The 22,167-nt window shown below is 39.5% G+C and overlaps 1 protein-coding gene across 1 annotated transcript; it reads left to right on the top strand.

The window, feature by feature from the left end:
- Positions 1–5,181: 5,181 nt before the first annotated feature.
- On the top strand, positions 5,182–19,955 carry LOC137272106 (uncharacterized). Its single transcript, XM_067804465.1, has 25 exons — positions 5,182–5,268; positions 5,864–5,933; positions 6,552–6,729; positions 7,352–7,458; positions 8,131–8,259; positions 10,204–10,380; positions 10,939–11,042; positions 11,697–11,814; positions 12,393–12,626; positions 12,908–13,098; positions 13,239–13,280; positions 13,428–13,526; positions 13,691–13,825; positions 14,198–14,500; positions 15,268–15,354; positions 15,435–15,437; positions 15,730–15,828; positions 15,945–16,016; positions 16,504–16,614; positions 16,860–17,070; positions 17,316–17,350; positions 17,736–17,835; positions 18,074–18,108; positions 19,076–19,331; positions 19,741–19,955. The coding sequence occupies exons 1-25, from the start codon at positions 5,182–5,184 to the stop codon at positions 19,953–19,955; spliced, it is 3,198 nt and encodes a 1,065-aa protein (XP_067660566.1).
- Positions 19,956–22,167: the final 2,212 nt, after the last annotated feature.

The raw sequence follows: 22,167 nt of genomic DNA, 5'->3' as shown, positions 1-22,167 counted from the left end.
TCTATGCCAACTCCTGAATAAAATGAACGAACAGAATGAGCAGCATATCTCATCGACCTTTCAGGGAGAATGTTCACAAATTATAGAATCATGCTCCTGAACGAGATACAGCAGTATGTGCCGCTCCCACCTGTGTTTGTAGCTTGGACAAAGGTCGCCTTGATGTCGGACACTATGGTCAGGTCCATACACAAGAAGATATAGCGGAACTCCGCTTCACTGGGCAGCTTGTCTCCGAGGACGGACCTGCAAAAACCGACAAATAGGTTAACGACGTCACTGCTATGATGTTGTGGAGAAAGGGTTCTTGATCTTTTTCTACAATCCATTTTTTGTTGATACACACTGAATTACTACTAAAACCATGACTTTCACAAACTTGTAGCGAACACCGATCTGACTTGGTTGAGGTGTTCGTTTCAATACACACTAAATTATCAGTAGAACCATTACTATCACAACACCTTTCAACAAATATTACAATTTTTGTTGACACGTTAAGGACAGAATTTTAGTTGGCATGGAGGACTGCTTTATGTGTATTATATTTTAGAAATCATGTCTTAATACGGCATGTTCTTGTAACACAGTCATGGCAGTGGAAAGGTAACTTTCGTTGGTGTTATGTCACATAGAAATATGTGGACGTGGATATATTTGAATTATTTCAAACTCAAAATATGTGTTAGAGAAAAGCAATATGAGCTATTCCAAACGTATATAGATACGGTAACGGACACCTTGATTTTGAAATAAGAATTTGTTCGGTTTTCGGCATTCCAAATCCGATCCGAAATACAGACACCCAAGAAGTTGACGATGTCATACAATTTATTGTACACATGCATTGATGGTCAAGATCATGCTGTTGATAACTGGACTGTCCGATCCAAACTCGATCATTAACAAACCGCCACGATATAGCTGGAACATTGTTGTGTGCGGCGTTGAGCAACAAACGACCATGTGATTGTTAAAATCTCATGATATTTCTGGAAACGAAAACGACGTTGTTTGGACGTTTTGTTTCGACAATTCTCCAACAAGCAAACCAATACGTTTTGGGCAATTACATTTACAGACATTCATACCTGATAACATATTTGGATCCATTATTTGCAAAGCACTCGTACTCCGTGCCTATATCACCCTCCAGCAGTGGTGCGTTGATAAGTCCCAGGCCGGCGATGTGCGACGCGTTCACGTTGACTACAGAGTTGTATTTAGACAGCATGTACGCCCCTTGGAAGGAACTGGGAAACTCACAGAGACTCTGTGTTCCTGAAAAACAAAACACGTAGCCGGCACTTATAGCAGATACATTCTTGTATATGTGGTGTTCTGTCCCCTTCCAAGAAAAACACACTGTATATATTCGACATGGATATTGCTCATCTCCAAGCACAATAAAAGATACACTGTCGGATGAAGGACCGTGTACGTTCATGTTTGATGGTGGATTAAAATAGACAAACAAGAAAAGGATGCTGGACTGTGATGTGTCTGATGCAAGTATATCAAATAAGTGCTTGACCACGTTTGCAGTGCTTCAGACACTTGTTTGATAGAGTTTGTAATTTTTCTCCTTTTTTGTGTTTTGCTTTGTTTTGTTTTTTTTAGTTAAAACTTTCTTTTTTTGTTTTGTTTTGTCAAATCCAGTTTTGAAGTGTATACATGTTTGTAAATAGTTAACGGTTTCTGCATACATGGGAGACGTGTGAGCTTACAAAACATATAAGTATACCCGCAATCATGTGGTACAATATGTATAAAATGCGTTCCCTATTCAGTATGTGAATTGATACCATCATGGTGCCAAAGGGGCTTTCCGTATATTTTTCACGAGAAAACAAGAAACTCGTTACTCTGAATGATCAACTTATTTTGATGTTTTTTGCATCTCATAGTTTTAAGCCATTGTTTCTAATATCTTATGTATTCGGCGTGAATTATGTTATCTCTTAAAAGAATTGTTTACTCACCTGCAAGTTGGAGCACAACTAGGAGTAAAATCCGATTTATCTTAATCTTCATAATTATCATTCAAATTTCCTCCATTGTAGAGTCGTACACCTGTGGCGATTATAAAACGACTCCTTTCACCGAATGTTTAAGTGTCATACACCTTCACCCTGCGACCTCATAGTCATGAAAAAGAAGAACTTCTCGCCTTTATAGTGTCTTACTTACAGGCTGAGAGTGTCATAGCTGTATACATCGGGAGATTGACGCCCTGGCCTTCACAGAAAGCTTGTGGTGAATGTTCAGCCATAAATGAATTCGTCTTTCATGGAGCAGTAGCGACAGGAGTAGTGATCTTTGGAGGTAACAATTGGTCGGTGTGCGAATGTCGCCATTGATCATTTGTATATAGAGTGTTCCAAGTCCTGTGCTGAGAGTAATCCTGTTGTGATCTCGCATATATATAAACACATAATTACGGGTTGCTCCTGAGGAACCTGCGTCTGTTTTGTGTGAAGGTGTTTTGAGTCTTATGACTTTATTAAGGATATTGCCTAACGCTTGTTGACGTGATGTTTGCCTTGCTAACTAGATTCGGATTCATGTCGGCCTTGTGTGAATGCATCAGGCCATACAGAAAAAAGCCATCTGTGAATCCACTTTGGACTGGATTGTTACAGTACGTCGGAAATATCCACGACATTTTATTCAAACGTTTGTCATATTATATCATAATAATATTGTACTGTTATTAAGAAGGAAGACGTTTCTGGTGAATAGATGGTCTCATTATTAGCACTTCTGTCGTGTATGTATATGGCCATTATGGCTTTGTAACCAACTGAAGAAAGAAATACTTAGTTAAACTCAAAATGGCTTGGATATTAGCGTGATAAAACATATTATCTAAGTAAACATGTGAAACAAGTAATTCCAAATCGTTTGGTGTTACAAAATATGTGAATGCATGATGACAATTTGCAGCTATTGACGTGGCTCTGATACCACAGTCCCCAGTGTCGTATACAATCATGGCTATACAGGACAGCACAACTACACAAGAAACGCCAACAGCCTGGTTATATGTAATAATGTACGCCTTATATTCATTCACATTCATAATTTAATCACAATAGATATGTAAATAAGTCTGTTACGGTATCACGGTTTCATTTTAATTTCTTATACTTAAACGTTTAAAATATATATTTGTAGTAATAGCGTATCTAGTAATCTGTTCAGTGCCTGGTGATGCGTTGACATAATCCTGTAACTGTTGTTACACCTAAAGCCACTGGTAGAAAAGGCATCTGAGGCTCCTCAATTCGTTCTGCAGAGTTGCATCCCTTACACGTGCCAGGAACATGAAAGCGTTCGCAAGAATAGTACAATATCCCTAATGATAATGCTAGGTTTGACGGCACTAAATCTAGTTTCACTAAACTGACATATTACCAACATAACTTTGATCTTTTCTTCCAAGATTTTGATTTTAATACACTCACATTATCATTGCTGATGGCTTTGTTAAATAATCAGTTATTCTGCAAGTAATTACAAATAATATAATGTTCTCAGGAAAAACACCCAATTAGGCAAGATGATGATTGGTGTTTCTCTAAAAGGTAGCCAAGACGTCTCAGCCGACTTATGTCCGAATGTCTGAAAATATAATCCTACATATGTCTCCTGTGATATTGTTTGGGTTCATGTCGGTTGATAGGGTTATGATACAGGAAATAATCTTGTCTGCTCTGAATTAGGTTGGTCATTTTTAATTCAGGCCTTGTCAGAGAATTTGGATGTACCATTATGAAGTCAGCGTCCATGAAATAGAAAACATTTGAATGTTGGGTCTACATATGTACAAACTCTGTTCGTTAGTACCGCAAACTTCCCAGAGGCGACACGATGATGCTGTTTCAACAAAACTTGGTCAATGGGCACTGAATTGCTACACATGTTGTGGACAAGGAAGTGTCACATCCCAATGACTAAAGTAGTTGTTATACGCCTGAAACAGTTCAACATTGTCTACCGTTATGTTAATATAAGACAAAATGTCAGAAGCACTGGCTACAATAAGTGACTTCATCAGATACGTTTTAGGCAATCAAAATCTCTACAAAAAGCAGTAAACAAAGATGTGAATTCTCTATGAATTATTGTAATATTTTCTTTTTGATTGTTTTATATTAACGAGTCAAATGTTTTGTGTGTGTTTACGAACTATGTGATACGCCACACTCAACGAATATCCCGTCCCCTTTCAAAGTATTATAAAACATACATTATAGTGTCAACAACATAAAAGTTCCAAAGTAACAAATTTCAATATTGAGCTTACAATTATCAGTAAGGCACAAATGTACGTTATTCGGGACTGTGTCTTATCTACAATTGGAACTTACAATGTCAGAGTGTAACACGTAAAATATAGATATACATGACATAAATAGGGAACTGCATCACATTTAGAGAATAACCAACTCGGTACGAGTAATTACGGGAAATATGCCCAGGCTGAAAGAATATAGACACTGCCCAACCTTGGCGAGGCACTAAGCATTACTTTAACTGAGGCATATTTCCCGAAATCACTCGCACAGAGTTGGATATTCTACATCTATTTTTCATAATGTGATTTTAAAGAGAAAAACCACGAAAGAAAGCCACCCGGAGACAGAACGTGTGGCCTCAAATAGCTGATTCTTATTCATGCACGTATCAACCCTACTTTATCCAGCGGTAATGACATAACCACACTATGGAAAGTAGTTCCTCGTAAAATCGCTTTAAAATACAACAAACACATATTTTATTGAATAATGTATTAACATTTGTTTATAAGATAATACTGATGTTTTAAATACAATATCATTGAACTTAATAACAGCTAAAACGTTATTGATCAAATCAGTGCCCCGGAACATCGTTCATTCACGACTGACGTCTGTCTAGTGACGGGTGGCGGTGTAGTGTTGAAACACAATGGCCAAAACCTGTCATTTTGTTTGGAAAAATGTTTTAAAAGGTTCAGAAATCTAAAGGACAACTGTCCCACGAATGCTTCTAGGAAAACCTTCTGTCAATAAACTCAACACGATTTGAAGATTGAACAACATTTTGTTCCTTGGATGGCGTGTTACAGTCACGTCAATTGTCCCAGTAGAGTACAGCACTTCCAAGAAGGATAACTCTAGTTGGAATCGGAGTCAAATGGGATTTGGAGCAGATGGTCGACTGACAGGAGTCATTCGAGATGCTGAAGTGGAATTAAAGATAATTTTATACCACCGCGGCCATGTAATTTTGCACTATCGCCACGATCAAGGCGTAACATTTCCCATCATCACCATCATGACATATAGGTATATACCATAGCCACGATAAATCATTCCAGAGAAATATTTTTAAGGCATATTATGTTCAAACACGTGCATGGAACATATCATCATGTTTCAAGAAGACCAAAAGACCTGTGAATTGTGACCCTCTCCGTCAGTTCAAGGGTTGATACAAATATGCAACACAAGCGTTCCAAGCCCTAAATACTAATGCTTTCATTCATACACCAAACCACCAACATTAATTTGAAATAGGGTCGTCAATGGCAGAAAAGCCTCCTTACATATCTACCCGTGAATCGCCCTTTTGACATACACGGCCTTCCTCACAAAAACCTCGCTTGCATATGTCCCGCTACAGGTTATACACATTTCACAGTCATACAAAACGTTTAACTCGGGGTTAGTGCCATGTTATAGGTCGTTGTCGGAGATACATTATGTGACATAGAGTGTTGTGACTTTTAACCTAGTAGGGAAATTTGCCATAGGTGTGTGGTCTCTTGATTGTGACTGTTCAGGGAGGAATGAACTCGTTGTCTTGAAATGACAAGATAATAGAGATGAAGATGCTAGTGTGTGAGGTATTCTTGTTGGGCATCCTCCTTTTTGTTCAAGAATCGGGTAGGTGATCGTCACTCTTTGTATGAGATGACTGTTTATATCAAATCACGTAATGTCATGTCCGCAATTTGCATTTAGAAAGTTTTGGGAATGTCTGTCTATTTGCGTTCTATGCAGTCCTTGCCACAACAATGTCTTTCACTGTTATAAATTCCAAGAAACATTAAGAGGACTGCCCTTTGATATGATATTATTTATACGACTGCTTTCGTCTAGATATCTGCCCGTCGAAGACAGCTACATCAAACACGAAAACAATGTGTTTATAGCCTTGTAGGAACAAAACTACAGTGCAAGCTGTCTAAACCGGCACTCGTTGGGACTGAAGACATAATCTGGTTTAGACAGCGTGCAGGATAGTTCAGGTGACACCGTTACCTACAATTAGGTATTTCCATACTCTCCGAACAGATTAGTTTATTGATTTGTAGACAACATATCTGTTGGTAGCAGCGACATCACTGTCTACTTCCATTCCACATCAACCTGACAGACAGTGATGTCACGGAAATACTCTCAAACACTGTCGAACACTCGCACTCACTCATTGTTGTTTAAAGTCATCATTTTATAACGAACATTCCTCAAAACTAATATTGATAATGCTTCTTTTCACAGATTGCCAGTGTAACTTCCCTATACAAGGTAACTGGTATTTGTCCAAAAATAACGAGAGACTGACTTTTCAAGACTCGCGTGTCATTGGTTTTACATTTGAAGGAGGCCCTCTACTTCAGAATACTCTTACGTCAACATACAACTGCATTGCCACCGATGGCAGTAGATATGTTATACAGTAAGTAAACCTCTTGTGTGTTCACTGCCTCACACGCGTCACATCTTCCAAAGTTCAGGGTACTTGTGTAATAATTATAACTGCTGTATATCGTCCACGAACTCCTGTTGGACCAGTGATTCCCAATACCATGCGCTTGTTCTCGTGTGTAATCTGAGGTAGAGTATGAAACTGGCATACTTTCAATTCAAGATAAGAAAAACCCCAAGCATCTGTCTGCTTCCTACGTTGATGCCTGTGGATGTTCACGAATCGTCGTTTCTTTCATTATGAAAGCCGTAATGTGGGAGATCCAGTTTATTAGTGGTTTATTTTTCAAAGGCGATGTAAATCATGATTGGGGATTAAACAAGTAGCAATTAACCCAATTGTTAACCTGAGGTCCAGTGTGACGTGACCCACGTATTGCAGGCAGTGGGATAACGTTCCTTCCCTGACTCACATGACGGATGTTAGTTTGAGTTTCTGCTGTTTCGTAACGTTGCCAAATTGTATTTTGTCTCTTTAACCATCACTCTTGCGACTGTTTTCTGAGTAATCGGTGGATAGACAATTTGGGTCAAAATGCATTGGTTCAATAAAGTCACGGAAAAGAAATTAATGCTGCTTTGATCTCCGACAGGAGCAACGTTGGCGCGTTGGAGGGTGCCGGTCTACAGTACGCCTTCACCTGCCTTCACTTCTTTTCAACTGAAAATGTCGCCACATTTGTACAGGCAACAGTAACAGGTAACACCCGTGCCTACTGTTTAAGAACTTTAAACATTAAAATGCATGTTTCTAAGCATAGGTAATCTGACTGCAAACACATATATCCTTTCAACGTGACAACTATACATGTACTCCATGTGTGTATTTGAGATACGCAACAAACATCGATTCCACATAAGACATTTTGCCATGTCTAAAAGGCTGCTTCTGCTAGCACCGTCAGGAAAGGATTTGCAGATTTACGAGTAATTGTAGTTTCTCAACAAATGTATTAAGTGCAACAGAAATGAAGTTAAACTCTTATGCTGGTCTGTCACTCATTTTGTCCGCAGATGATACAAGAAGTCATTCACTGAAAGGCAGTTTACTCACTTAGTACCGATAAACATACTTGAGTCAGCTCTGCATTTTTCAATCACGCACACATTGTGTATTTGTAAGTAACAATAATATTATTAACGACCGCGTGGTTCTTTCTTTGAAAAACTAATGTAAAGTGTACACTCTCGAGCTCTTGTGCGTCAGTCCATTATCCAATGCATGTTTTACCGCTTTTCGGCCCTTATTGGCCCTTAGCAGCCAACGCTTGTCGTAAACAATGAATCGGGTAGATCATATATACTTGGATTGCTGCTGTGTGTGGCGTTAAATATCAAACAAATGACAAATATTCCATGATTGTGTTTGGAGGTCCGGCGACAGCTCCGTTCCTCATGAAGTACATCACTGAAGCCGCTATAAGTGCTGATTACCTCAACAACGTGTGTGACCTGCCCACGCCCTACCCGGAACATAGATACCATGTTTTCGTCAGTGAAGGTAGTATAAGCCTTCCTATTGTTTCAACGTCCTCGTTGGTATTGATATATTGGTATACATACATACATACATACATACATACATACATACATACATACATACATACATACATACATACATACATACATACATACATACATACATACATACTAAACACACACACACACACACACACATTGTAACATTTCTTAGGAAAACGTGTAGAAGGCATGTGTAACAGTTTCTACCAATACATAATACAGCGTTAACGTTTGTATGCAAAGATATACATGGGATATCTCCCGATTTCGCCACATACAACGTGATTGGGAGAACACAATTAAACACCGAGATAATAATTACAGGCTAGGGTATGAATTGTGTCGATAGTTGAATTACTGTCACAGTCTAGACCCCATACTTCTGCACCATAAAGCAAAATAGGCATTACTTTAGTCTAAAACAATCTTAAGAAAGCATCACATCTCATATGTTCAAACCTTGATGAACTTTTTCAAAATACCAAAGTCTTTTTGGATTGTAAAATAGAGATCTCAAAGTGTTTGTGCCATGACAATGTTTGTGAAATGACTATTCCTAGATATCAATATGATGAAACCCAGTCAATTAGCTCACCTCCTAAATACCATTTTTCGTGCTTAGCAAGGGTGCACCATTTTTTAACACAATTTTGGATTTATATACATTGACATGTAGCTGATATTCCTTGCAGTGCTGTTCAAGGCCATTGATGCGTTTTTGTAGCCCATAAATGGTGTCAGATAATGGAATAACTCATCCGCAAATAGAAGGAGACACAACTGAGTTAATTCTGGATGTAGCTGGATACCCGGGTAGCACAACGTTTCAATACTATCGGCTAGATCATTTATAAAAATAAAAACAAAAACCAAGAAAGGGCACAAGGCAAAGCCTTGGCGAACTCCAGCATTACAGTCAAACAACTGTGAAAAAGAATTATTAACATTAACACAAGATTTAACACAATTACATGTTTAGACGGAGTTAATGCAGCCTAACATCTTGGGTGTTAATCCTTTCTGTTGCAAAACTAACCCTAATTTCGATCTATTAACCAAATCAAATGCTTTCGAGAAGTCGACGAAGAAAGCATAAAATGTACCCTTTTTTGCTAGAATCCTCTGTTTAATAGGGTGGAGAATGAACATATTGTCGACAGTTGAGTACCCTGTTCTAAACCCTGCCTGTGCTTCGGATATTTTAACATGAGCTTCTCTCCAAGTCTGTCGTTGATACCTGGTATGTACAATTTACTAAATACACTGAGGACAGTAAGTCCTCTATAATTTGAAACTGAATCTCGATCTCGCATTTAATGAATAGGGGCAATAAGACCGACCCACCATTGAGCAGGAAACACCCCGTTCTCAAAAATCATGTTGAATAAATAATGAATACGGAACAAGAATGTCAGAAGAATATTTAAAGAATTCAGCGATTGACTTATCATCACCAGCAGATTTAGAGCACTTGAGAGTACTATTGGTTTGGTAACCTCATCTGCTGTTATGGGAAAATCCAGAATTGTTGTAACATTACTATCCGTAGGCTGATAATCACCCATGTAACTTGTATTTGGATCTCGCAAACCCGACGCGTCCTTATACATATTACTGAAATACTATTACCACTCTTGCAAAGATATATTAGGATGGACTACCACCGATACTGAAAATTTTTTAAATATATTCCAAAAAGATTTACTATTGAACAGATTGTCAGTTAGCAATCTCACTATATTGTCCAGATACAGACGCTTTTTTTCTTTCACAACGGAAGATAATTTGTTTCTAGCCGCCAAAAATCTGTTTAAATCCTCCTCAAGTCTACTCTCTCTCTGAATACCTTTATAATACCTTTCTGAATACTAGTTATAACTGTGCACAGACTCATGTTTCCTACCTTTCCTGACCCCATCTACAGCTGTTCTCGGCAGTGTGGGCGTGGCCTGCCCGGAGGAGCTGCAAGGTCTACTGACTGTAATTACCCCCTCCACTGCATGTCCGGCGTCGCTGACCGGCTGCAGTAGCTCGACATCAGTACAGAAGAACGACAGCACCCCCTGCAGCTGCACAGGCTGTGCCATACCCTTATACTACGGTAGGTGTAGATATATGTAGGTATACTTGGCAGGGTGGAACGAGACCTGTTTGGCAAATTAGTGCGTTATTAGTTGTTCATAGTAACAGTTTTAAAGTAATTCACAGAGTTTACTGTTTCATATTCCGTGATTTCACCCCAACATGTGCTGCTTCGTGAAACAAAGTGTGGGGATTACTTCCAGTTATGAAATATAATAATCTCTACTGCAAATTAGTGTCTGTAATTTTTCGACTTGAGAAAGTCGTTGTCCGCGGAACTGTAAATATTCTTTATTGACGGTTATGACGTTTTTGTTTTGTGTGTGAAGTTAAACAATAAATCGAAAGAACTCACGTCCAGTAAGTTATGCCCATCCATCTCAGCTGTAATACATTGTTCGAAATTGAGTAAAATATCGGGTTTAAGTTCAAATTATAGGCAAGGATGGTTCGCTTCTAGTGATCTTGTTTCGCTGAATTAGCATTGAATAGGGATTAAATTCGATGCAAAATTATCATCAACGATTTCTGAATCATGAGAATTAACATCTACCGTAACGTGTACATGTTGTCACAGCAACAAACCCGGTGAGGTGTTTGATGAACAGAACAGACACAATCAACAGCCAGTCCTACGTCACGCTCATCAACCCAGATCTGGAACAGAGATTTATATGCATTGTAAGTACATCGTAACACCATGCATGTGTGCGAAAACCATTTAACTGAAATTGGTATAGCAAAACATACTCATTAGCATGTTTCGCCATCACCAACCCATGTCTGTAGACACTGAACGGAGGTCCTTGGATGCAATCTCTTGTCACGTTTGACGGGCAGAGGCCATCCCGATTTATCCTTTTTTTATGGTATATTCAAAATCTGAGTCTGACATATTCTCTCGAGTGATAAGAGGGTAAGATTATTTATGGATAACAACTTCTTTATTGCATATGATGCGACGTTTCGGTATGGATCCTTATACCGTTGTCACTCTTGCTTGACAACGGTATATGAATCCATACCGAAACACCATCATATACAATAAAAGAAGTTGTTATCCATAAAGAATCTTACCCTCTTATCACTTACCAGCTTCTAGTAATGCCAATCAAACAAATCATTCTCTCGGGTGACAAAATAATGAACGAGGACGAATCCCTGAAATGATGTATCTTATTCATATTTCTTTGTGAGGACATGTATTGTAAAGCCTACGTGTCGGCTGTTTTTTCAAGTATACACGTGATGTGCTGGCGACAGATAGAGTTGATGACTATGCGCCAATGATATAGTTTCGTTAGACAATTGTAATGTCGACATGCATCTGTGTAGGTCGTAAAGGAATCGACATCCGCATCTACTATCAGCTTCTCACAAAGACCATTGCAATGCGACGAAAATCAGTCATCCACTTCTGCAACTGGTGGTGAAGCCTTTACATTTGGCAAAGGTAAAGTGGCAGTGCCATGATCCACATAACTTTACATGTAACAGCAGTTATTCTCTCTCTCTCTCTCTAAGCTGTCAGAGCATAATCAGTAAACATCGGAGAAGCTTACTTGAGGAGACATTGACACATGACACATTTGAGTAATATAACATCAGCACCTTGACTGTGACGCGGAATGTTCATTTGTAATTGTCGAATAGCGAGATTATTCGATCATCAGGTTAATTTTCATGTCTTTATTCTGAATTCGAATCAATACCTGTATTAGCATTGTAATATTTTTCATTTATTTTCAGAAACCTGTCGTAAGTATAACGTCATCAGTATTGAGAAACTTGCATGGAGACTCCATGTAATGGCTGTGAGTGATTTATCCACATCACTGTTTTTCTCAGTGACGTTTTCTATTTGTACACCTATCTCAGTTAAATGATAAATGTCTTCAATCTACTGGATTCTACCCCGAGAATACCGTGGACATTTTCTTCAAAATATTACGTCATGTGTAATTCAATGTGATTGTTGTTTTTTTCCTTTGGTGATGACGTGGTGCTGCAGTCTGTTGTGCTATGTTGCAGCTGTTGTCCCTGATGATGACGATGATGATGCACTTAGTGCCACCGTCCTGCCAATTATCGGGGTTGTTGTGGCGATTATTGTCATCATCATCGTCGCTATTGTCATCATCATAATAATCTTCGTCTGTAAGAGGAGAAAGAAGAGGGAAAAAGAAAAGAAAAGATTGGAGAGACGAGAGCAGAGGAAAGAAGAGAGGCGAAGACGGAGACTTCAGAGACGGGATAGAATACAAAGTATGTGTGAGGCACACTGTCCAGGCCCTCTGCGAAACATAGAGGCATATGCTGGAGTAGAGGCATATGCTCCATGGAGCCCCATTCTACCAGTATACGTATGGTGACGTATGGTGTTTACATGCCCATCTTACACAGATATTGATATTCTCCACTCACATGCTCCACCTTACCAGATCTCCATCTAATCTGATCCTCAGATACATTCATACGTTTCACACTTATTTTGGATGTAATAAAACAATATACGTTTATCGCTGGGGACACGTGTGGTGTTACAGGAGGTCTCCCCGTCAGTGACCTGGACAGCGTCTCGGACTCCGACTCCTGCTATAGCACACAGTCCAACACCACCACCTTGGAGGAAACAGATGACAAGTCAATCCTCTGGAACAAAAGACCCACTACACCGAGGAAATTAGGAAAGAAATTTAGAAAGATCTACGATGACATGGGCGACCTTGTTCGTGAGGTACAATTGTATTTTTACACTCTTGCCACATACTGAGTTATATCTTTATAAGGGTACTCTTTAAGTGTACACGTATTCATTGCGTTGTACACTTTGAACTTAACACACAGTGGTAACATGGTATTCAATGTATCTTTCAGGAAGAGATACCTATGGACTCGGATGATTCTGGTGATGAAACGGTAGGTAAACTAAGGGCCCTGTGTTGGGTGGTAAATGAGATGAGGCTGTCAGTGAACATATACGTGATCATTACTATACTCCCCACCGTTGCTCTATTGTGACTGCTCTATGCGTATGCTCCATATAATCATGTATACCTTAACCAGATCTACACACTAACTGAGGACGGTCGACAAGTGAAGAAGAGACGGGAGAAGAAGACGAGGAAGTACATCAATGAGAGGAAACTTCCAAATGGAAAGAAGGTACACAGACACTACAACATGCATAATTTCTGCTGAATATATTTAGGGAAGTCACACACTGCTCAGTTCTACCTGTACATTACTGTGGAACTATGTCTACAATGTATTTGTGATGTCATAAATATCTTCGTTTTGATAACATTTGAAAACATATGTATAACTAGGTGAAGGAGTTGGTTGAGAGTGACTATTGGTCTACATGCTCTGAAGAGAGCATTGAATCATGGGAGGCTGATCCCGTCAGAGCAGAGATACACCAAGCGAGACTTCGCCGGAAAAAGGAGAGAGATGACATGATAGTAGGTGTAACTATCCTTCTAAGGGCGAAGAATTGGACTTATCAACACGCTCGCCTTTGTAAATTTAGACAGCTATCCAGCATAACGTCTGGGCAGTATAAGAGTATCTTGATTAAACCCCGTTATCAATAATATGTTTAAGAGTCACACGAGATGAACCTTGAATGATCACCAAACATTTACGGAGCTATGGTGCTGGCCAATCTAGAAATATTATCAGGGCCAATCTCGGATTCTATCCTATGACCAAAGGTGTATGCCAGGGCAGATATTGATAACTTGGACAAATGAGAGTCAGGAATCAGTTTTGACGCCTTGACCGAAAGTCCACGTCAAATATGCTTTTGATCGCTCAGCTGACTGTCGTTATAGCTGGAACTGGCACAACCTCGCCAAGGTCCTATCGTCACGAGACTCATGTACGAGCAAAAGACAGGAAGGGAGGAGCATCGAGGCAGCACAAAACCTGGCAACTTCAAAAAACTTGCCCGACGCAAGCAGAAAAAGGTGCAGGAACCCAGGGATGAGGAGGAAGGAGAGGATAAAGACACAGACGACCAAGCGCGGGACCAATACATGGAACAGTACATGAAGAAGAAGCGCCTTGAGGGTATGCTGGAGGACGAAGGATTCTGGGATGAGGAGAGAGCGAAACAGACAGCTGAACAAATATTTGTAAGTTTCTTTTGCTTGTAGATGTTCGCTGTGTTTGACTTGGTGTGATTATCTTTTCATGTGCCTGTTTTTTGTGAATTTGAGATCGTCGGGACATTATAATACGCCATAAACAAGCTGCTCAGTCTGACCACATATATCTTCTAACCACAAACATAGATTTATCTATTTTCGATCCTTTGGTCATAACTGATGGCCGAGCTTGATATGGCGTGGAGGAAACACTGCATATGCCCAACGAAATACCTTGAGACAAAGACCCCTTGGTGGAGATCATTGACGATGTGAGGGTGCCGCTCACTTGAATGTACGTTTCCCATAATACGATCCGATGAGTTCCGAGTGAACATTGCTTACATAGTAGTCGGGGTTGTTGTTCCATATTTCCATTACCTTCCTCTGAACACAATGTCTTCGTGGACGACGATGTCTGACCACGCCGATGATTAGTTCCCATGAGACAGCAGTCCCACAGGGACGTTTTTGGACATTACGGGCCACAGAAGACCCCACGGGCAATCTTCTAGTACAAAATTTTGATGTATTGGAACAAGGCCTTCATTAAAAATGGAACGCAATACGCCAACGTCAAGTTCAACATCTCGTGCAGTCAGTATGGAGGAGATTCAGGGATGTCATTGCAGTTGACGAAGGTTTCATCAGATATTGACACTTGTTATTCATATGTTTGTTTGTATTTTTCTTTAGAAATGCATGTCAGAATCTTGAAAATAACACTGTTTGAATGTTATCTGTGTCCATTTAAGGAATTCGAAAGACTTGATGCCGAGTTAGACGGAAAATCATCATATCCAGACATACAGGTTGTTAGTGAGGCTGCCGACGATGAACAGGTATGTCGACATAAACATGACATTAATTAATCGCTTAATTCAACATCTTCATCCTGAATACCAATACTAACCGATGAAAGCAGGTGAGAGACAGAAGCAGTATGTTTTCTGTAAAGTCAAAGGTAGAGAATACATACTCTCGAATACCAGAAACGCCGCCCTGAAGGCCTAAATCTGAAAAGCATGGTACAATATAATATAAGTGGATTACTGATATTTTCTCAATTCAAAAGTTTGCGAAAATGTTAAAGATGCATCTTACAACTGACCATGTGATACACATGCCATAAAAGTGAAATGTTCAACATGCATCACTGTATATTTTTCACTCATCATTCTCTGTGAAGAATTAACACTGTCCACAAATTACACCAGTCGTCAGCTATTGAAACGTCAACACAGGAGGTGACAGTTGAAGATGAAACGAAGAGAAAGAATTCCATCAACCGACTCAAGGACAAGGTCAGACAGAAGGTAAATATGACAAGGGTGATAATGAATTCAGGTAAAACATAGTGCTTTTACAATGACATGCGATGTTTATGTCCATTACGAATTACTCTGACATTGTGTTTGTGCGTTCATCTCAGGGCAAGGACGAAGCATGTGTGAAGTTTAAGGAGGACCGGATGTGTGAGTCAGAATACGACGATGATGACAAGGTAATGCAAGTCTTTTCAATATTTGTGACATCGCACATTCGTTGAAAGCGTCCCGTGTTTTCGACACTGTCGACGATGTGTTTTGTGCAACATGTTGACATGCCCTCAATCTGTTGAATCACTACAACCAAACCGATTATGCTATCTGTAGCGTATTAATGTATTACATGCTCTATGGCGTTGTTGACTGTATAGGATATGTTGCGTGATGCATTATATTATAGTTTGTAATTATATTATATAATTATAATTATATTTTTGTCAAACTGTGCTTATCTTTTGTTGATCTGTTTCTGTGCCCCTTCGAATGTGTTCCCTGACTCATCTGTATACATAGTTTGTAATTATATTACCTTCTATTGAACTTTGCCTTTTCCGTTTCGGTTACACGTGTGCTTATCTTTTGTTAATCTGTTTCTGTGCACCTTCAAAATGTTCCCTGACATATCTGTGCATACTTCTATTTCCTGTTGCCTTTTTCGTCCAGACCAAGAAGCAGATCACAGCCCGGGTGAGTCAACTCCTCACACAGAGACTGTTCGGGGACGATCAGTCACAAGACGTCAAATCAGCCATGAAACTCGGCGAACCCAGAAAGGTACTATCCACAGTGTTATTATACAGACATTACTCCCAGGTTGTTTCATCAGGGTTTCTACATCCAAATGACGTTATGAAATCACACATTTAGTCGACTCTGACATAGGGTATGGTCAATATATTCCCCCCAAATCTTGATCAAACATTGAAAGAAACGTAACATCCCAAACCAACAAAGGTGGTGGTGAACATGCTAAATACATCTCAGAGCAACAGTTACTTGTCTTCTTTGGTGTTTTTCAGAAGGGTCGGGTCATATTTGTCGAGGAAATGAAACAAAGACAGGCCCCCGGTACTAAGCATAACAGACCCAGAGAATTGGCACCAATCAAAAAGGTTGTAGGCAAAGGGTCACTTCCGGATCAGAGACGTCCAGTTATAATGGACCCCGAGAAAGCAGCCATTTACAGAGAAGGACTTGCTAAGGACAAACACATTGTGGATGCATTGACAGGTGTCTTGGACTTTCTGACGTTATATGGAACCCGCAATGTTCATGATCTCAAAGATGGTAACGTAGAAACATGTTAAAAGTTTCCCCATTACACCAAAAATCAGGGTCTAACATGGCTGCAGTGATGAAACTGCCACGTGTTCCCGATTGCTGAACAGCCCTAAAAGTAGGAGGATGTTTTTGACAGCTGGAACATTTTTCTTCTTTTCTGGTTTGACACATAATTGCATTCTTCTACATTGCAGCTGAAAATTCATATGAGCAAGAGAATGACTATGAGGTAAGGCAACAAGAGTTCATGCAATAATTTGAGATAGATTGTCAGTTTGTGTTAATCTCTGTTTTAGAAAGTAACAATTTTATTATTGTCCACAAGTGCATGTTCAAAAGCGGTTCAGTGTGTCGGAAACGTTAACCAACTGAAACCCTATCCATTAAAATATAAACAGAAACATCTAGTGTATACCTTACATCGATTTGAAAAAAAGAGCGAGCTAGCCGTTATAAAGAATCACATTTTCTGAATCAACAGTACAGGATACAGACTGCAGCATAACTATAAACTCAAAAGTGAGCAAAACAATTTCGTTGCAAGTAGATCATTTCTTTCATTATTGAGGACAATACATTCCAGCATTTATTTCTTATTTTTCCGATTCGCCAAGGATGGCGACAGTGACGCAGAAGAAGGACATTCCCGGCTATCACCCCTGACTCCTTGTAAACGTCGTGGTCAACAAACTAATTATTTTTCAAGTGCCAAAGGTATTTAGCAATTTTTCTGATCATCGTACAAATCTACGTACGTACTAATAAATGCAATTGTTACTTACAATGTGTTTTGTTCAGATATGTAGTAACAGTAACAAACTGGCATCTAGCATAGGAATGACGGGTGTGCAATTGTCACGTTTAAAATGAATGCCACTTATAAATGAATCTGGAGACTTAAGAAATACTTTCAGTGTTTTGTGCTTGAACAGATTCATGTTTATATCCTCAGGTCACACCCGTGAAGCCTGGGGGCATGATGGATTGGTATGTCGTTTGTCAGGTTTTACACATGTTTTTAAACATATTAAAACTGTTACTCTTTGCTGAACCTCACATGTCACATGAAGACAGTTCTCACTTCGCAATGAACGTGGTGGATAACTGATCCTGATGACTCTTTGAAAATGTCCAATTTCGATATCATTGGAAACTAACTGGTGCGAAAAGTTCACGAGACATGTTCAAATAGCTGATCTTTCTATCGCTGATTTTACGAAAGATGTTGACAAAACACTTGCTTCTCTGGCCCTTTTTGAACTGCGATATTTTTTTATCTGACAGTGTAAGCAAATAACAAAAATGACGAGGTAGAAATGTTGCATGTAGAATATGCTGAAGGTATAGGTGAGAAGTAATTGGTTACGCATCAGTAAGAAAATTCATGAAAAGCATTTGAGAAAGTGTTTATCATGCTGAATTCAGAATTCCCCGCCTCGATACAAGGCCGTTTGTGTTGAAAATAGTGAAACTATTACCTCTTGTTCAACTCCAAATGTTGTCAAATCAAGACATAATCGTATCATGAAGATTATGGTGGACAAGGGGTCCTGAAAATGTCAAATTTCAAAGTTATGGAAAACAAACAGTACGAAAAATTCATCAGACATGTTCAAATGAATAGTGTATCTTTCTAATACTGAATATTCGAAGTATGTTGACAAAACACTTCCTTCTCAAATAACAAAGGAATTGCACCTGAATTCTGAGATTACCTATTTGCATATTTCTAAAATTCGAAACATCAAGTGAGTCAGACAGGCTCTTATTGAACTGTGATATTTGTTTGTCTGAATAGGTAGGGAAAACATATTAAGACGTAGAATTGATGCATCGATACTATTCTCAAGGTCACTGTGAGACGTATTTCGAAACGCATCAGAAAGAAAATTCACGAGAATGTTATGAAAAGACTTTTATCAAGCTGAAGTGGGAATTCCTCGTCTCGTCACAGAGCCCGAGGTCAGTACATAAAGGCAAGCCAACGGTGCCGTACACTGTATCAGCTCCAAAGTTCCACTCTTACCTGAACTTCCTTCATGGACATGGCTCCACCGATCGACCAGGTCACCTGACCGATAGAGACGCCAGCTACTGTAGAGGCATACGGGCGCCCAAGAGGATGACAATGGACGACGCCAGACTACGCCGGCTGCTGGAAGAGCTGTACAAGGACAAGAAGTACATGGACACCATCATTGATGCAGAAGGTAACTGATGTCCATGCCCTATCCTTGTGTGTACGAACTGCCCATCTTCAGAGTTCATGGACATTCTGTAACATTGAAGGGACAGTCCCATACGTTCCTCATTTGGTTAGAAACGACTTGTTTGATTGCAAATTGGTCACTATGTTGCATGTTTGTCACGTACAACGGACAACTCGTCGGTTGGGTTTTTAAAAGCTTTCATAGTTTGTTTTTAAAAACTGTTTTATTGCTATAATTACCCTTTTAATGCATTTTGACAGTGCAGACGCCTATTCTATTATACATCATTTACATAGTTCTAAGAGGTCTTGTGAAGTTTCCGTTAACACAAACAATTGTTGTTGGCAGGATTAACGTAATTCTTTTATCGGTTTTGATGTGTGACATTTCTTTGTATGTTCCATTTCAGAATCTAACGATGACGAGAAGGTAAAACAACTGGCCACTCATGGCCGAGAATACTTGCTGCAGATGGCGCTCTACTGGGAGGAAAAAGGCCCACTACCCCAACGTCCGTCCGTCACTACTCTTGGGTTTAAACTTGAACGATCCAAATCAGCTTTCATCCAAGACGACTCAGATACACAAAGACCTTCAATTGCGCGGCATAAAACAGTAGGGTGACACCGAAACCAGGATGTAACTATGACACTTGCGTATTATTTAATGTCGGTGTAACTGAATGTTGCATGGGACTTGGCGTCCCCAATCGTCATTGTATATTACATGTAAATACAAATATATAAGTACGTGCTGTGTGAGTGTCTCCTTATTATCCACAGAATTAACGCATATGTTAATCAGCTCCCCAGTCAGGAATGAATCAGAAGTCCTTGTATCTTCCTCCATTAGAGGAGACAAAGTCCACAATACTGCCCGATGAGTGTGACAGATATGCTACTAGATATGGATTAAAGCGAGTGAATGAGTGAATCCAAAAGGTAACTGTAACGCGTTTGGTGGCTGAAACATATTTTGTCAGTTTGAGTGAGTTTAGTCTTACGCCACACTCAGCAATATTCCATCCATATTTACGGAGGTTTTTATCAGTATTTTAAGATTAATTTGAGAATATTTGAAGATGATAATCATCATCCTGCCATTTATAGCCATCTTATAACCATCTTTACTAATCCGAGTGTGGCAGACCTCAGTAAGCATATGATACCATAGAGAGACACTTGTTTCCAACGGTGATCATTCGATACACTCGATAAGCACTAGATCCAAGCCAAGCATCCGATACGATAGGTGAACACTCGATCAAAGATAAGCATCCGATATGATAGGTAAACACTCCATTTACAGTAAGTATTGGAATTGAGGTAAGCACTCGATACAAAGGGCACTCGATAAAAAGTAATCCCTGGAGCCAAGGTTTGTAGTCTCGATCCCTTCAAGTAAACTCTCGATCAGAGGTGAGCACATTCTTCCCGGGGATAAAAACTCGGTCTCGAGATTGACTGAAACATTACAAACACAATAGTTAATTTTTGCCTAGCAGTTTATGCATTTGAAGCATAATGAACAATTGTTACTCTTGCCTTATAGTACATACAGTGCATGCGCATGAAGAATAAAGAACAATTGTTACTCTTGCCTTATAGTACATACAGTGCATGCACATGAAGTATAATGAACAATTGTTACTCTTGCCTTATAGTACATACAGTGCATGCACATGAAGTATAATGAACAATTGTTACTCTTGCCTTATAGTACATACAGTGCATGCACATGAAGTATAATGAACAATTGTTACTCTTGCCTTATAGTACATACAGTGCATGCACATGAAGTATAATGAACAATTGTTACTCTTGCCTTATAGTACATACAGTGCATGCACATGAAGTATGATGAACAATTGTTACTCTTGCCTTATAGTGCATGCGCATGAAGTATAATGAACAATTGTTACTCTTGCCTTATAGTACATACAGTGCATGCACATGAAGTATGATGAACAATTGTTACTCTTGCCTTATAGTGCATGCACATGAAGTATAATGAACAATTGTTACTCTTGCCTTATAGTACATACAGTGCATGCGCATGAAGTATAATGAACAATTGTAACTCTTGCCTCATAGTACATACAGTGCATGCACATGAAGTATGATGAACAATTGTTACTCTTGCCTTATAGTGCATGCGCATGAAGTATAATGAACAATTGTTACTCTTGCCTTATAGTACATACAGTGCATGCGCATGAAGTATGATGAACAATTGTTACTCTTGCCTTATAGTACATACAGTGCATGCACATGAAGTATGATGAACAATTGTTACTTTTGCCTTATAGTACACACAGTACATGCGCATGAAGTATAATGAACAGCGCAATATCCAGATCACCTGCTCAAAGGCACTTTGTTCTCCATTCGGTTATTGGATGTCAGTCTTAAACGGCACAGTTATCAATCTCAACTCCCTACGGACCATACAACTCCTGCAGCCACTATGCGCCCCGAGGTAATGTGGCTTTCCCATCCTCATGACGTACCCATTCACAGCTGGGTGGACCGGGACACAGTCACAACGCTTTGTCAATGTTTGCTGCACGTTGCTGTGCCCGCAACTAGGTGCCTTTGCACGTAATGATGTACCAATCATCTGGTCATATACCAATGGATTCATGTGTCCTTAAGTGCACACGGTTGTGCACTGCACACTAGAGGTTGTGACAACACTGAAAGAGACTGCACACAAAGTTGACTCCTAGGTTTTTACACCTAGTCACCGGTGCGCGCGATCCCGTCACCTTATTCATTGTACAGTGCGAGTTGTCGTTTCGGACAGACCTCGCTCCGCGCAAGGCCGAGCAAATCAC

The sequence above is a fragment of the Haliotis asinina genome, chromosome 2, assembly GCF_037392515.1.
Source record: "Haliotis asinina isolate JCU_RB_2024 chromosome 2, JCU_Hal_asi_v2, whole genome shotgun sequence".
NCBI classification, from domain to species: domain Eukaryota; kingdom Metazoa; phylum Mollusca; class Gastropoda; order Lepetellida; family Haliotidae; genus Haliotis; species Haliotis asinina.
Note: the sequence above shows the minus strand (reverse complement) of the source record. Positions and strands in the feature narration are given on the sequence as shown.

Bases quoted from the DNA above. Each gene is read 5' to 3' on its own strand.
- LOC137272106 (XM_067804465.1), top strand. From the start codon at position 5,182: ATGGGATTTGGAGCAGATGGTCGACTGACAGGAGTCATTCGAGATGCT. The intron at 8,260-10,203 runs GTAGTATAAGCC...CCCCATCTACAG, and splicing joins CCATGTTTTCGTCAGTGAAG to CTGTTCTCGGCAGTGTGGGC. The intron at 10,381-10,938 runs GTAGGTGTAGAT...ATGTTGTCACAG, and splicing joins TGCCATACCCTTATACTACG to CAACAAACCCGGTGAGGTGT.